The sequence below is a fragment of the Phalacrocorax aristotelis genome, chromosome 22, assembly GCF_949628215.1.
Source record: "Phalacrocorax aristotelis chromosome 22, bGulAri2.1, whole genome shotgun sequence".
NCBI classification, from domain to species: Eukaryota; Metazoa; Chordata; class Aves; order Suliformes; family Phalacrocoracidae; genus Phalacrocorax; species Phalacrocorax aristotelis.
Genome location: NC_134297.1, coordinates 1,357,867 through 1,373,671, shown reverse-complemented (window position 1 = coordinate 1,373,671; position 15,805 = coordinate 1,357,867). Strand labels below are relative to the sequence as shown.

The 15,805-nt window shown below is 59.8% G+C and overlaps 1 protein-coding gene across 1 annotated transcript; it reads left to right on the top strand.

Moving 5' to 3' along the window:
* Nucleotides 1-3,856: 3,856 nt before the first annotated feature.
* On the top strand, nucleotides 3,857-15,164 carry TMPRSS13 (transmembrane serine protease 13). The gene is made up of 13 exons (XM_075116368.1): nucleotides 3,857-3,957; nucleotides 9,402-9,573; nucleotides 9,942-10,043; nucleotides 10,750-10,872; nucleotides 10,970-11,099; nucleotides 11,365-11,457; nucleotides 11,547-11,590; nucleotides 11,878-12,037; nucleotides 12,181-12,353; nucleotides 12,825-12,923; nucleotides 13,196-13,338; nucleotides 13,487-13,639; nucleotides 13,774-15,164. The coding sequence occupies exons 1-13, from the start codon at nucleotides 3,937-3,939 to the stop codon at nucleotides 13,786-13,788; spliced, it is 1,428 nt and encodes a 475-aa protein (XP_074972469.1). The 5' UTR covers nucleotides 3,857-3,936; the 3' UTR covers nucleotides 13,789-15,164.
* The last annotated feature ends 641 nt before the right edge of the window (nucleotides 15,165-15,805 follow it).

Here is a 15,805-nt window from a genome sequence, read left to right as displayed (position 1 = left end):
TGAGTCAGATGTAGCAGCTATTGAATTTAGGAGTTCTGAGATGAGGCACAGCCCATCCCACACAAAGCCACAGCTTGTGTTTTATGTAAAGGAGTGAAAATCAAAAGCAATGGGACCAAAAATGAGGAAGGAGGGAGCCTTGTGGAAAATAAACTGTGAGGCTCATTCTGAGGGTGAGGCGGTTCAGAGGCTTGGAGAAATGGTTGGCACTTTAGGAGAAAATGAAACAGGCTGAAGAGAAATGACAGTTCTGCCGAATGCTCAGGTTGTGAGCGGTGCAGCTACCCCACGTGTTTGTGGTGGCACCTGAGCTGCTGCATGCGTGCGGGCACCGCCAGGTGCCACGGGAGGAGCTGGTGCTGGGGCAGCGTGGCAGTGTGCCCGCACGCTGCCCGCTCCACAGCTCGTGATGCAGATGCAGCCCAGGATCCCTGTCTTGTGGGTGCTTTCCCCTCACCCTCCATGAAATGCTGCTTAGCATCCTTGAGGCTGCAGGCTTCGTGTCTCTGTACTACCTTTGCTGCCACCAGCTCCGCTGCGAGGGGCCCCAGGGAGGGAGCCGCTGTGTTGCAGGGGAAGGAGGGCAGACCCATTTCCTAGCCCCAGCCTGTCCCGCAGCCGTGCGCTGTGCTGAGGCACCCCCTAGCCCCTGCAGTCCCAGCACAGGCAGGGGCCCGGCGATAACCAGAGACGAGCTTTGTATCAGGCATTGGTGACCACCAAAGTACCGCATTAAAACCAAAGCGTCACAGTAAAGAGCAGCCACGTGTTTGAAGTCTCGGTAGGAGAGGTTTTGAACTCACAGGTCAAACCAGCCCTCAAGAACACTGCTGAGTTTCCTTTTCATCTTCAAAATAATTGACTAATCTTTGAATAGGAATAGCCATGTTTTTAATAACCTGGAAATCACCTGAGTCAGAACTGCACAGCACGTCTTTCTCCAGAGCCTCTGCAGCTCCTCTTGGAGGCAGCGAGGGCTGGGAGCTGCAGCCACCCCGGCCCCATGCCTGGCTCCCGCTGGGACCCTCCTGCCAGCCACTAGCCATGGGCACCGGCTTGGCAAAGGGGCTGCCCTTGTCTGTGGGGCAGGCTGGAGGGCAAAGCATGTCCTTGGCTTCGTCCTCCCACCTGCCTGGCTGCTGCTCCTTCTCACTGCACCCACATCCTGGAGCTGCTGCTCTGTGGCTGGGGCGGAGGTGGCCGCAGCCTCAGCAACACCAACAACTTCAGCACGGGCAAGGCTGGAGTGGGGCTGGGATTCCCAAAAGCCGCCAAGCCCCACAGGTGATGTGGCTGACCCTGAAATATCCCCTTGTGGGCCACTGTGTTGGCCAGGCAGGGTGACACCACTGCGGAGAAACCTGGCCCAGAGAACACCTGGCAGAGCTGGTAGAGACCAGCTTTTCCTGCACTCCACCACTGCGGACCTTGGGGAGTTTCACCCAGGGTGGTAGGGGGATCGTCCAGCCCCGGGGGGGCAGGCTCAGGCAGCAACGCTGCTCCGTGTAGCGCAGGGCTCGGGCTGGGGCTGGAGGGCTGGTTCTGCCCTGCCGGACGACGAATAGCCAGAGAAGGCACCTTGCCTGGAAGAGCAGAGTTATCCCCTTCCCCTCCTCATTCCCTCATGCCTGGAGGTCAGAGCAGAGAGTGGAGAAGCTGCCGGATTCTCCAAGGCTGGAGGTGCTGGCTCCGGCTGTGTGTGCAGGAGGGTGCAGCAGGGCCCATAGGAGCAGCTACCAGCAAGAAAGTGTGAGGATTTCACCCAGGAGGTGTTGTGCATGCATGACATTTAACAGCAGGTTGCTGGGGTCAAGGCCAGACACATGGTTCTCTATTACTTGCTTTCTGTAGGTGGCTTTGTAGAAACACCAGCAAGCAATCATTTCTGGAGCTGCCACCTGGAGCTACGTTCTGAGAATCCCTTTTCAGATGAGGATGTGGCAGCTCATGCGAGCTCACAGGCAAGGCCACCTGAGCGCTGCCTGGGGACACAGCTCGCTGCCTGGCCATCCCCTGCCTCCCTCTGCCCCTGCACCCCAGCAGGACAGAGTCCTCAGAGGCATAGGGTAGCTGCAAAACGCAAACAAAATGCTGTTAGTTCTGTGTGTGAAAACCAGAGAGGAGCGTGTTTCAGAGTGAGCGCTGGGTCAGAAGCCACCCTGGAAGCAGGGGATCCCCAGAGCAGGCAGCCTGCCTCGTGGCCACTGCCGTGGGAAGCATTTGCCCTGTGCGCTGAAGCGCACGTGCTGGACCTGCCATGGCAGCGAGGCCCTGGGTGGGCTCATGGGAAAGAGGCAGGCAAAGGGCTTAGCAATGACCTTGCCAGTAGAAAATGGAAGTAAACCCCATAAACAGGACGGACCCAGGTGTTGGTCTTCTCCTCTGAGCCCCCCGATCCCCCTCTCTGGCTGTCTGAGTTTGCCTCCAGGCTGTGCACGGGAGAAGGGCAGGAATTAACCCCTCTGGGAAGGGATGCGATGGGGAGACCTGGGGCAGAGTGGAGGGGATGGTGGGATCCATCCTGGGATTTTCAGTCTTGAAATCAAAGGGGCTTTGAGGCAGGTTTCCTCCAAGCTTGGAAGGCCCTGCTTGTCTCCTGCCCTTCCGATGAGAAGGTATGGGTGGGGAGCCAGATGAATAAGGGACTTATGCTATGAATAATGCTGGGAGAAATGTGCCTGGAAAAGAGAGTGTCGGGATGGGGCTCACAGGAGGCACCACACTGCCAGACAGAGCCTGCTGGGACCAGGCTGTCGGAGAGGTTACCCTCCTCCCTGCTGAGCCATGTGCTGCCCTCGCACTGCCTGGTGCCAGCCCTCGTGGGCCGGCAAGAGTGGGGCCATAGCTTGCTATATCCTCTTATCCCAGAGGCTGCTCATCCACACGCTGGCTGAGGCTGGGAGCAGTCTGGGTTACACGAAGCACCATTTACATCTCTGGGAAACCATTGTGCCTCTCTGCTGGGCAAGGCAGAGCACAGACCGTGGTGCAGCTCTGGCCGACGAGGAGTGCCGGCACAGGCTCCCTGCTGGCCTTGTTAATCCACCCCACAGGCGCTCCTCCAGCAGCCAGGGGCTGGGGCAAGCGGGGCCTGTGGCACTGAGGGACATGGGTCTGGGGCCTGGGCATCAGGAAACACAAAATGGAGCTGGGCTTTTTTCCTTTTAATCTGGATATTTTTACCTGTTTCTCCCAAATGTGAGTTCTGGTTTAAGCAAAGCATCTCCTAGCTCACTCCCACAGGGGATGGGGGAGGCCATTGCCTTCTCCTTGCACAATGCAAAAGCATCACCCCATAAGCAAAGGAGTGAAAAAGCCTCTAGAGAAAGGCATTTCATTTGCCTTGAAAAAGGGCATTCTGGATTTCTCGGTCACCTGGGGCGCACGAGGGGGGCTTTGTTGGGGTTGGCACATGGCTGTGTGTCCCCTCCTCTCCCCTCCTCAGCTGGCGCTCGCAGCCCTCGGCCGGGGTAGGAGAGGTGAGGTGAACGTATGGTGAGCACACAGCAGAGGATGGGGGGTGCTTGGGCAGGCAGGCAGGCAGCCGGGAGAGAGGCAAGGAGCCCACAGCAGCCCCCGGTGTCCAGAATGCTGCTCTCCCCCCAGGGCCAGACCTGACCTGCTCCCAGACCTTGGGCCACAGCCGGGGCTCCTACTGCCCCTGCCCAGTGTTCCTCAGCGCCTGGCTGGGGTCACCAGCAGCAGAGGCAGGTATTTTGCATGCTGTGCCTGGAGCAGTTGGGAAACAGGCAGTGGTGGAGCTGGGCGGCAGGTTGGACTGGTTTCCCTCCGCGCCCGGCGCTGGCACTGACGTACAAGCCCACTCGCCAAATAGATTCTGCCCCGTCCCTGCGGACCTGACTGCTCTGCACGGCGCTGCGCAGCGAAGGATGGCTGTGCCGGACCTGTGATCCCAGCCCAGCCCTGCAGCGGCCGATGGACGGGAAAACCTCTCCGGTAAGGTGTGGGCAGCTCCTCCAGCTCTGACCTGGCTAGGAGCACCAGGGGTTGCTCTGTGACCATAGGGACCCACTTCCCTCGGGGTTTGGTGGAGGCCCTGGTTTATCCCTCCCGCTCTCTGAGGCGTTGCCTCTACAGCAGCCTGTTGCTGCCGGCAGGGAGAAGGACCTGGGATGAGCTGCCCGTGGGGCTGCTGCCTCCGTCACCCCCCAGGCACAGGGAGGGAGGAGGACAGCCGCCAGCATCCCTGGTGTAAGCCCCATGCCAGCAGAGGAGGCATCAGGGACCCTGGCATCTGTGCTTGTCCACACTGGAGTGGATTTGCAAACTGGGGGGACAGGCTGGCGGGGGAGGCTGGCACTGCCGGTGGGAGCCGGTGCCGCTCAGCACCCATGGGAGCTGCACGTTCCTGAGCCCCCTGGCACATCCCACCAGCACTCTGGTAGCGGCCCCAGCCTCCGCTGCTCTCCCTCACCTGCTCTGCTGGCAGTCTTCCCCATGTTCTTTTCAGGATGTGTTGACCAGGGCTTGCTCAGACTCGGCCTTGGGGCCTTGCTGAGCATCCTGTCATGAGGAAAACATCCATCCCTGGCTGGGCACTAGGCTCGGTCCACCTGGGTGAGGCAGCGGGTAATTACCGTGCCGAGTGCTGCTGGATGTGCCAGCGACGTCCGGAACGTGCAAAGCCGGCAGTGACAGGGTGGATGGGGCTCGAGGGGAGGCAGGGCCAGCTGTAAAAAGCCACTCTCTTCCTGCCCCTTGGTGTGAGGGTGTCTCAGAGGCTGCCAGGAGCAGGAGCAGAGTGGGCTCAAGCCAGATCCTGGCTGGGTCCCAAGTGGGGGGCAGCCTGCCCCCAGCAATGCTTTGCAGTGTGATCCAGGCTCTGGGTGTCCCCAAAAGCAGGCAGCAGCACTGTGTTTTGGTGAGAGGGGGCAGGAATTCAGATGCCCACATACGGCAACAATTACCCAATATTGGGCATCCCCACTGGGCCACCTTGGCCTTGTTGCTTGGATTAAATGAGCCTTAGGAGTCCCAGGTGCCACCCTCAGCTCTGCAACTGCGGAAGAGCCACTTCATCTTTCCGTGCCTCGGTTTCCCTATTCGTAGAATGGAGCGAGAAGCAATTACTGGAACATATCCTGATCTCTGCCTGAAGGGCTGCTCACAGTGGCATAAGGCAACCTGTCCCTGGCCAGATCGGGCTTACTCAATTGACACGGCTTGTCATCTGTGCTTGCAAAATGGCCCCTGCGTGCTTTGGGATTTCACTTCCCCGTGCATCGCCCCTTTGTGGCACCTGGGTGTGCAGCATCCTCCCGCAGCTCCTGCCCTCTTTGTCCCATGTCCCTCGTGGCCCTGCCCAGCCCCATGCCATCAGCAGCCAGGGGAGCGAGGCCAGCCAGCTGGGGGGGCCATGGCTTGGACTGGGAGTCTGTCTCCTCCCAGAAAGGCCCCGCTGAGCCACCCCTCAGCCGCGGAACTCGTGGAGCTCTGGTGTCACAGGAGGGAACAGGGCTCTCACAGGCTCAGGAGGGTTTTGTCCCAGGCGAGCGTGAGGACAATGTCCCTGTTGTGTGCTTGCTGAGCTAATCTGCCGTGGACAATCAGCACTCCTTGAGCAGGTGAAGGAGCCGGTTCCCTGCCCTGAACAATGGGCTGGGAGCAGCAGAGAGCGTTGGTGAGGGGTGGGCTGCCAAGCTCAGCTGGGACAGTATTTAGGCAGCTTCTTCCAGCTTATTTAAGGCAGGCTGCTTCCCTCCCTTCTTGATGCTCCAAATTTTGGGCAGCTGCTGTGCCCTTTTGCTCCTCTGAGACACAGCTGGGCCCTGGGTCTGGTTGCAACACCCCAGGTGTTGCCTGGCTTCTTCCTCTCTCCCTCCCACTCCGAAGCTGCGGGTGACTGCCGGCTGGTTTCCTTGCCTTCCCTCCCCGTCATGCGTGGATCCCAAGCCTTGAATCCAGCCTGGACCGCCTTTTCCTGGGTGATTGTCCTCTGCTGGCGTGGATTTGGTGGCCTTCCCTCTGCAGCAGGGTGTCAAGCTGGAGGTCAGTGCACATGGCAGGTCACAGTGCAAAGGGGATGGGCTTCTCTGGTGCTGCTGTCTGCGGCGTAGGTGCTTTTCCCAGCTCTGCTCAAAGCCTTGGGGCAGAGCGGAGAAGGACCAAGGTGGTGTTTACGCTCATGACAAGTTTAGCAAAGGGCTTATGCTGCAGGCAGGCAGCATCCGCTCATCCCCCAGGCAGCCTGGGCTGTGCTGGGTGCGAGGGGAGCAGAGCTGGCGAGGGGTCCCTGTGTGTCCCCAGCATCCCTCCTCCCCTGTTGGTTGAAAGTTAGCCTTACCACGGAAAGGAGCTGGTTGTGCTCCCTGTCCCCACGCTGACTTTCAGGCACCAGCCCACAGCAACACTTAATGCTCTTGTGGCTGGTGGAACGTTTGCAGAGAGGACGTCAGAAAAAAGGCTAAAACCACAGCCACACGTGTGAGATAGGCATGGCTCCGGGTCTGGCTTTTACTCAAAAGCCAGCAAAGGATGACAAAAGGTTTTGTGGGCAGAAGTTGCAGCTCAATCCCCAGGGTAATACATGCTCCTTAACAGAAATATCTCTGTAAACCTGCTGCTGTTTGTTCTCTGGTCCGGTGGCCGCTCAACAGCAACCAGTTACGCTGGTTACTGGGAGCCCGTGATAAAAGTTCTGTTGGCTTCTGCGATAGATGTAGAAAAAAAAATACTTGGACTTCAGGCTTTTAAAGAAAGAAGTAGTTATTAGTTCACCCAAGTGTAAGAAAAGGCATGTGCTCCTGCTAAGGAACAGTAAGAGCAGTTTCATCTATAGTGAATTTACGTGTTAATTTGAAATATTTGTACACTGGAGGTAGAAATGCTTTAGCATCCAGCACCACTGGCTTACTTCTGTCTTCTGGGCTGTCTTCTAGTAGAGTGGAGAGGCTCGTCCTTAACAGCGTTGTAATTCTGCTGATCTGATAACTGAAGGGTTACACACGCTGCAGGATGAGGCATGTGAAATATCAGACACGGGGAGATAGCATACAAATGCCAACGTAAATGATACTGCCTGGATATCTACAAAAACCCCATTTATACATAAACAAGATAAAATCTTTTCCTAGGGAAGTTCCTGGCATCCGTTCATAGCTTTTTTTTCTGAGAAGCAGTGGCGCAGGACCCGCTGCAGCTCTGTCTTGCTGATCACGTATGCTTTCTAACAACGGGCACTAAGGATACCCAGGGATGTTTCACGGTGCAGGTGTGCAATACTTGCTGTGAGGACTTGAATCCCACCGTCGTCACTGCTCAGGCTGATTAGGGGAGGATGCTGCAGGGACACTCTGCAGCCCTCCTGGCTGCTGTGCCAGCCCAGCCCCACAGAGGACACCGAGGGGCATCCCTGGTGCACCCACGAGAAGGCAAGCCTGCAGCACGGCTGTCCCGGGCTTGCTCACACGGCTGCTGTGAGATGCGGGTGTCAGGAAAAACTGTCCTTTGGCTGCAGGCTGAGCAAATTCAGGCTTGTTGTCGTTGTCCGGCAGGGAAGGAGCGAGAAGCGGTGGGTGATGCTGTGAAATAGAAAGTGCCTCTGCTCCTCCCCATGTGTGCAGAGGGATGGGGAGCTGCTCGCTCTGTCCCTGTCCCCTGACGTGAGCAGGGAGGTGGCTCTCGATGGCCGGGAGACGTTTGCGGTGCCTGTGCCAAGGGCCCCGCGGGCGGCGGGGAGAGGTCTGTGCCCCCAGGCCTGAGAGCCTGAGCCGGGGGGTGGCCCTGCGCGCCCTGCTGCTGGCCAGGGCGGGTGGCCAGGGAGCCCCCCGGGAGCACGGGCTGCTGCGGCGGCTGCAAGCTGTTACTAAGGCACGGTTCAAGAGGGGCTGCACGTCCCCCTCGACGTTCAGCTGGGGGGCTGAGGCAGGCCCTGCGTGGGGCGCGCGCGTGGCCACGCCGGGATGCGTGACTCACGGGATAATGCCCAGGAAGTTACACCACTGCATTGCAAGAAAGGGCACAGCCGTATTTACAAAGCATGAGCCTGAGCAGGCTCCTGACGTGCTCATTAGGGCCCCTGGTTCCCAGCAGGAAACACGAGGGTAGAGAAAATCCAGCTGGAAGGGGGCAACCCAGCTCCTGCTGCTGCTCCTGCTCTGCCCGGTGCCCCATCCTCTCTGCCCATTCCCAGAGCTGTGCGCCAGCCCACGTGCTGCTCGCTGGCTTGGCAGGGAAGGGGATGTGTTCTGGTTATGAGGAACTGTGGCTGCTAGCGACTGCAGGGCCAAAAATCAGAGGCAGGCTTCCAGAGGGGCGTGTTTGAGCCCACCTCCCGGCTGCTAAGTGGTCCCCTGGGAGGTGGGCTGGGGTGAGGGTGCCCGCGCTGGCTGCACTCTGCTGCCAAAGGTTTGCTGCTCTGCTTCTCCCTTGGCTGCCCCTCCTGTGGGACAGGAGAAATGTCACTTGTAGGGACAGACATAGTGCAAATGTGACTGGCAACAGTTTGACTGGCTTCCCCTGAACAACCCGGTGCAAAGATGGACAGCTGTGGCTGCGTGGCGCCGGGAGCAGGGCAGGAGGAGCGAGGCAGCGTGGTAAGCACCTGCCAGGAACGAAGCCCAGGCCAGGCGGATGCTGCCGTGCGCTGGCTGGAAATGCCCTCGCAGTTTCTGTGAGGCACGCAGCCGTTTCTTATTGCCAAAAATGTATCTGAGATTTTACAAATGAAATTACAGTGGCAGCAGAAACGGCGTTTATAGTGGGCTGTTTACATAGGTCTTCTCTGAAGGAGAATGAGAGCCTGTCACTTATGTAGCTGATAGAAGCTGATGGAGTGCTTGGAAGAGTGTATCTTGAGGAAAGGAAACAAATACATATTCTTTTGCAAATTCATGGATCGGGAGTGACACAACTGCAGAACAGCATTCCAGGGTACAGGATGTTTCAGGGCTTGGAAAACACTGATTATTAAGTATTACTAAATAACAGCTGGAAATTGCACTGTATTTTTCAAATGGCTAATTAAGGATAGATGCATAAATTGGGGCATTAGCCCCATGGAACTGGGCCACAGTGTGACTGACCTGATGCCAAATAACCAGCCGATCGCTCTGATCAAAGCAATCAGTTTGGTCAGCAGCCACCTAAAGGGGAAAAGCTCTGCAACAAAGAGGTTTTCAGCTGTCCTGGATGGGGTACAGCTCGGGCCTTGGGGTACAGAAAGAGGCACCACAGCGGTAAATTGCCATGCAGTTCACGGCACTGTGGAGGAACAGCCACCAGTGGCAACGGCTGGCTGCACTGGGGAGCTCAGCGCCGTACCAGGGAGCTCAGCTCCATGCCGCCTTTTCCTTCACAGCTGCCTGGGTGGTGGGGTGCCAGCCACGGGGACTCTGCAGTGGGCAATGTTCATTGCCAGTAACAGTCTCCTCTGCTCACAGACCACGGCATCACCCAGTAGTGTCCCTCCCAGCCTCCATGCCTCCACAGTCAGCAGCATCTTTGGTGCCCGACCTCCGCAGCCTCAAGAAAGTGTCCTTGGCATTAGTTTCAAGCCCTACAGCCCAGAGTCCAGCTCAGCCCCAGCCGCCTGCACGACCTGTGAGAGCACACGTAAGAGGATGGTGCTGAGGGTGGTCTCTGGCCACCGTGGCCTGGGTCCCACGTAGGTTGGGAAGGGAGGGAGGCAGGGAATGGGTCCCTGTGCCCACTGCTGGCACAAGCCTCAGCCATGGGGCAGTGTTTCCCTGGGGGTGTGAGGGGTGCTGGGGCCAAGGGAGAGGACAGTGACCATGGGGGGGATGAGAGGCAGAATGGGGGGATGCCACAGGGAGGTGCAGGGTGTGCATGGCCCTGCTGCCCTACATCTCGTGGCTCCTGTGTGAAGCCAGGGAGCTCTGGCATGTGCCAGTGGACAGCAGGGTCCAGGCACCCTGGGGAGGCAGCTGCTTCCCCTGACCCTGCCTCTGCCCTGCAACCAGGATCCCCCATGTTCAGAGCTCCCTGCATGAGCCAGAGACGGCTTGCACTCATCTTCTGCATCTCCGTCCTCATCGTGCTGCTCATCGCCCTCATCCTGCTGTGTGAGTGCGGTCCCAAACTGGGGTGGCTCGGGGCTCCTTGGGGGGGAGACCTCAGAGAGGCTGGGGGTCAGCAGAGGCTGGCAAGTGCCACAGGGAACCCCCCGGGGGGGAACGCAAGCAGGCAGTTATGCTCTTCCCATTTCCTGAGCGTTCCTGACATCTGGTGGACATACGGGAGCAGGATTGCCGGGGAAGGGAGAGCTGCTGCTCGGGCTCCCTGCAGTCCCGGGGAGCTGCACCGTGCTCTCCTCCTGGGCTTGCTTTGGTGGGCGGCGGGGCACCCCCAGGGGCTGGCAGACAGGACCGACTGTCAAAGAGAGTGCAGTCCGTAGGCGGAGCGGGCACAGAAACCGCGGGAATCACTTTAATCCTCGTAACATCTAGCTGCTAGTGCTCCAGCTGCTGTAGCTGTGGTCTTGAAGCCCACTGAATGCATCTTTCTGCAGGAGCAAACTAGAAGTGGGTTAAGTGAGAGAGGCTTCCAGCAGCTGAGCTGCACGCTGCTGGGCTAGCATGGGGGGATGGATGCTCAGGGCTGGCTGGTCCTCCTTCAGCCCTGCACCAGAGCTCGCCCCTGGTGTTTGGGAGCACCCCTGTCCATGGCAGACCTCCTCTGGACTCCCATCCGGGGGGGTCACAGCACCCTTGCCCACAGCGAGCCCCCACCACCAGCCCCTGCCTCACCACAGCATGCGCTTGTTTCCAGTTATGTTCTGGCGGTCGCAGACCGGTATCGTGTACAAGGAGCCTGCCGAGAGCTGCAAGGACAACCCCGTGCGCTGTGACGGCATCGTTGACTGCTCCCAGAGGAGCGACGAGCTGGGCTGCGGTGAGGCACCAGGAACTGGGGGCAATGGGAGCGAGGGGAGCCCCTGGGGTGCTGGGTACCGCTGGGTACCGCTGACCCACAGGCTCCATCCCCGCAGTGCGCTTTGCGTCCAACGAGTCCTTGCTCCACATCTACTCCAGCGCTGAGAACCAGTGGCTGCCGGTGTGCAGCAGCGCCTGGGACGACTCCTTCTCCAGAAAGACCTGCCGGCAGCTGGGATTTCAGAAGTAATTCCGCAGGGATGGGTTGTCCGTCTCAGGTGCTGGGGCCCTGCCAGTCCCCTGGGTGTTGCTCTGGCTCTCCTGCCCTGGCCGCGTGCATGGCCGCTGTGCTCTTTCCCCCAGCACTGTGCTTTTCAGCGCTGCTCTAGGCATTTCAGTCCATCCCCCTGTCCCAGCTTTAGTGTGCAGGGCCTTTTTGAGAAGGCAGGGACTGGGTGGTCAGTGCCCAGTGAGGAGGGGCACTCACTGCCTCTCTCCTCTTCCTTCCCAGTGCGTCGCAGACTGAATACATTCCCCTGCACATCTCTGGCAAGAGCCTCGCTGTGACTGACGAGCGAGACACCATCCAGCAGAGTGTCAACAGGTACCAGGCAGCATCGCCTCCTGGCCCTGCCCTTGCCCTGGTGCCACAGCGCCAGGGTTGAGGCTGTGTGTCCCTGTTCTCTCCTGCAGCTCACAATGTCTCACGGGAAAGTACGTCTCTCTCCGATGCACAAGTAAGGGGGCTGGCTGGCAGGGCACGCGGCCAAGGGCGGGCGAGGCCAAAAACATGCTTGGGAGCGCTTTCCTCCTTTCTTTGCACAGGGTTGGGCAAACAGGGCATCTTCCAGCAAAGCTGCTAGGTAATAGAAAGCTATGAAGATTGCATTCCCAGTGGTCTCCACTGGCCCCTACGAGCTACCGAGCACACCTGGTGCCTGTGGGTGGTGGGGATGTTGTGTGCGTCCCCCTCCGGCCTTGCCTCCTCTCTGAGCCCTTCTCTCTGTCCGGTTCTTTCCTCCAGCCTGTGGGCAGAGAATTTCTGGCCGGATCATTGGAGGAAAGGAAACCTCTGTGAGCAAATGGCCCTGGCAGGTCAGCGTGCAGTACGGGCCGATCCACATCTGCGGCGGCACCATCATCGACGCACAGTGGGTTCTTACTGCAGCCCACTGCTTCTTCATGTGAGTGCTGCCACAGGCAGCTGCCCGCAGTGCTGCTGTCCAGCCCGGGGCACCAGCGGCAGCCGGCAGCCCTCACGCAGGCGCCCAGCCCAGCCCTGTGCCCTGCGTCTCACTCCTTGCTGCCCCCACCTCTCCCTGCCCAGGAACAGCATGAAGATCCTCGACGACTGGAAGGTGTACGGCGGGGTCTCGGACCTGAAGCAGCGTGCGGAGGGAATCCCTGTCTCCCAAGTCATCATCAACTCCAACTACAGTGATGATCACGATGACTATGACATCGCTCTCATGAAGCTCTCCAGGCCACTGACGCTCTCAGGTGAGGCCTCTGAGCTTGCCGTGCCACAGAGCTGGCTTTGCCTGGGGCTAGGGTTCAGGGGGACAGAGAGCGCCTGGGGATGGGCAGGAGCAAGAGGCAGCTCGGGTCCCCTCCGACCTGCTCCCTGAGCTGCACCCGGCTGCTGCCAGCTGGAGCATCCTGCTCTGCTGCGGCCCCACGGCTTTCCCCTGCGTGTCCCGTGGTCGGGAGCTGGCCCATCGTCCCCGGCAGTGCCTGCGCACACACAGCTGTGCGCTTGGCTGTGCAGCTGGTGTAGTGCTGCTTGCTGTGCCCTGCATGGGCAGTGCTGCGGGGGGCTGGCAGAGACCCTGCCGCGGTGGGCGCAGAGGGGAGTGTTTCCTGTGCGCCCTGCTCCTCCCTCGCTGCAGGGCTGGTGACTACAGCGGCTATTTTGCTCCTGGGTGACTCATCCCTCTCTCCTCGCCTGGTTTTCATCATGTCTCCCTCCAGCTCAGGTTCGCCCAGCCTGCCTCCCCATGTACGGCCAGCGATTCCAGACCGGCAGGTCCTGCTTCATCACCGGCTTTGGGAAGACCAGGGAGAACGAAGGTGAGGGAGGATGCCGGCTCTCCTCAGGCAGCTCCTGTGCGTCGCAGCATGCGAGAGGAGCAAGCGCCGATCTGCTGCTGTATCTGAGGGCTGTTCCCGCAGGGGTGACTCGCGGTGGTTGCCCTCCCAGCTGTGTGGCTCTGCAGAAATAAAGCCTGCAAGAAATACCAGCTTCCTGCCTCACTGCCACGGAAACGCCTGGCGCTGCGGAGGGGCCAGGGGGTGGTGGGGGACGAGGCCCACCCTGCCCCACGGCTCCTCCTGCCTTGCAGATAACACATCCCCAAAGCTTCGGGAGGCTGAGGTGAAGCTGATTGACTACAAGATCTGCAACAGTGACAAGGTGTACGAGGGCTACCTGACCCCACGGATGATGTGCGCCGGGTACCTGCAGGGGGGGAAAGATGCGTGCCAGGTGAGCTGGGGGCACATGGTTCCCACCAGGCAAGGTGGCAGGGGACCGGCAGGGCTGCCCACATCTGCACGCCGGTGTCCCCTGGCTGAGTACTGGCAGAGGGGCATCTCCTGTCTCCTCTCCTCATCGCTCTGCCCCTCTGTGCCAGGGTGACAGCGGAGGGCCCCTGGTCTGTGAGGACAACGGTCGCTGGTACGTGGCTGGGGTGACAAGCTGGGGGACAGGATGCGGCCAGAAGAACAAGCCCGGTGTTTACACACGTGTGACAAAGCTCCTCAGCTGGATATACAGCAAAATGGAGGTGAGGGGGCATGGCAGGGCTGTGCTCACACAGGGACACTTATCAGGTGGTTCGGGGTGCATTGAGGGGGGGCCGTATCCCCCCCCGCCCAGCCCCTGGCACCTCACTCTTGCTCTCCCCTCTCTCCCTCACAGAGCGAGAATGACTAAGATCGGGATGGACAAATGGACACTTGCCTGGGCTGTGCCTCTCCGGCCGGCGTGGGCCCCTGCCCTTGGTTGCTGCCAGGGCATGATGCTACCAGCAGATCCCCCACCCATTTCTGGACTGTCTACGCAGCCAGGGACCTGCCACTGCCCCCAGCTTCAGAAAATACAGCATCCGCAAAGTGACTCTGCCCTTGCCCAGTGCAAGGGCGATGGCCTGGCGGTGGCTGGATGCAGCACCCAGCCAGCCCTGGCCTGGCAGCGCGCAGGGGTAGCAGCCTGTGCCGGCGGCTGCCTGTGCCGGCTGGGGGGCACCTCCTTGCCCTATGTCTGTGGCTCTTCTCGTGTAAATAGATGTGTCCGGCTGGGGGTGTCGCGAGTGCTTCCTGGCAGGACTGCAGCACACTTGGCGGGTGAGGGGCTGCTAGAGCTGCCCCTTGATCCGGAGGAGGTTGCAGATGGAAGCGAGGAGCAGGAAAGCTGTGGGGTGCCCATGCTGAGGGAGCCCTCTCCTCTGCATGCTGCTGCCAGGTCGCAGCTGTGCCGCTGTGGGGTGCGGGACGGCGCTCAGCCAGCACGGTGCAGCTGTGAGCCGTGCAGCCCCAGCAGGCAGCAGCTGCCTCCACCTGCAAGGCCACGCTCCCTCTCTTCTCCAGGGAGGGCTGAGCTTCCCTTTGGGAGCCCCAAGGTGCAGTTACAGCACCCTCTGGGAGGTGCCGTAATTGCTCTCATGTTTGCACGTAGGTTTAGGAAGCGCCTTTTAAAGTATGTTCCTCCCCATGAGAGAAATACACATTTGTTTATTTTTCCATGTCGTGGGTATGGTCAGAGCAAGCGCTCACTGCCAGGTTCCCCCACCTGCTCTGATGAGGATTTTGGCAGCAGCATGGGGCAGGTCTGCTCTCCAGGGGTGGCTGCAGGAGCTGTGACAGAAGCCGGCAGCAGCCAAAGCCCAAGGTGGAGCGTGATGGAGAGCAGCCACCCCTCCCCAGCAGCGCCCAGGCCAGCCAGCATGAGCCAGCCCCCAGATCTCACAGCTGTTTGTTCAGTGACCGGTGCCGGATTGCTTCCTCCTTCTTCGGCCGCCGAGCATGCAGGGATTGCGTAGCCAACCTTGCTTCCCTGGCTACGCCAGAGTGGGGCACACATTTCCCCCGAGGGAACAAGTGCCCACATCTCCCTGTGGCTGCTTTGAGGCACACAGGGTGCTACGGGAGGTCCCCAGCGTGGCAGCGTGAGAGCCTGCTGGGTGGGCAGAGGCTGGCTGCCCTTTTGCTGAGCCTGCACTCCTCTCCCCAGACGCGTGGTCAGCTGCAGCGGGGTCCTGGGGAGCCTGGCCCCTCAACACTCTTCTCAATAAATGTTTTGGTAGTGCTCCATGCGGAGACGGCTCTTTTGGACAGTCTGGAAAGGAAGCTGGTGAGCCCCAGCACCTGGGTACCAAGGAAGTCCTGGGGAGGGGGGAGAGCTCTGCCCACCCCTGGGCTCTGCACTGGGTCTGGGGCATGGTCCCGGCCCACGATCATGCTATAGTGCTCCAGGGCTGCCCCCCTCCTCATGGGGAAAGGCCGTTCCTGCTGCCGTGGGCCCATGGGGTTGCTGTGCAGTGAGCGACTGGGGGGGTGCGCCTATGCAGCCTGCAGCCAGGGGTCTGCAGGTTGTGCTCAGCACCCCAACGCACACCCGCTCCTGAGCTGCTCTACGGCTGCCGCCATTCATGTGGGCAAATGTGATGGAGTGGCTTTTCGCAAGAACCCTTCCTGCCCTTCACCCTCTGGGTTACAGCTCATGACTGGGAGAAAGGGGGTGTTTTAGGTCGTAAGGGGGCTTGGCAGTAGGTGCTCAGGTATGGACATCACATAGGGACAGAGCTGTGTGGGGTAAAGCCTCCTGGGCGGGGGGATCCAGGGGAGACCCATATCAAAATTCAGCTTGTGAATGCTGTGGGCCAGAATAAACCACTTTCCTGAGAAGGCTGCGCAGCCAGTGCAATTACCCCACGTTAGAGAAATGGTAGTTA

Bases quoted from the DNA above. Each gene is read 5' to 3' on its own strand.
- TMPRSS13 (XM_075116368.1), top strand. From the start codon at position 3,937: ATGGACGGGAAAACCTCTCCG. The intron at 9,574-9,941 runs GTAAGAGGATGG...CCCTGCAACCAG, and splicing joins CACGACCTGTGAGAGCACAC to GATCCCCCATGTTCAGAGCT. The intron at 10,044-10,749 runs GTGAGTGCGGTC...GCTTGTTTCCAG, and splicing joins CATCGCCCTCATCCTGCTGT to TTATGTTCTGGCGGTCGCAG.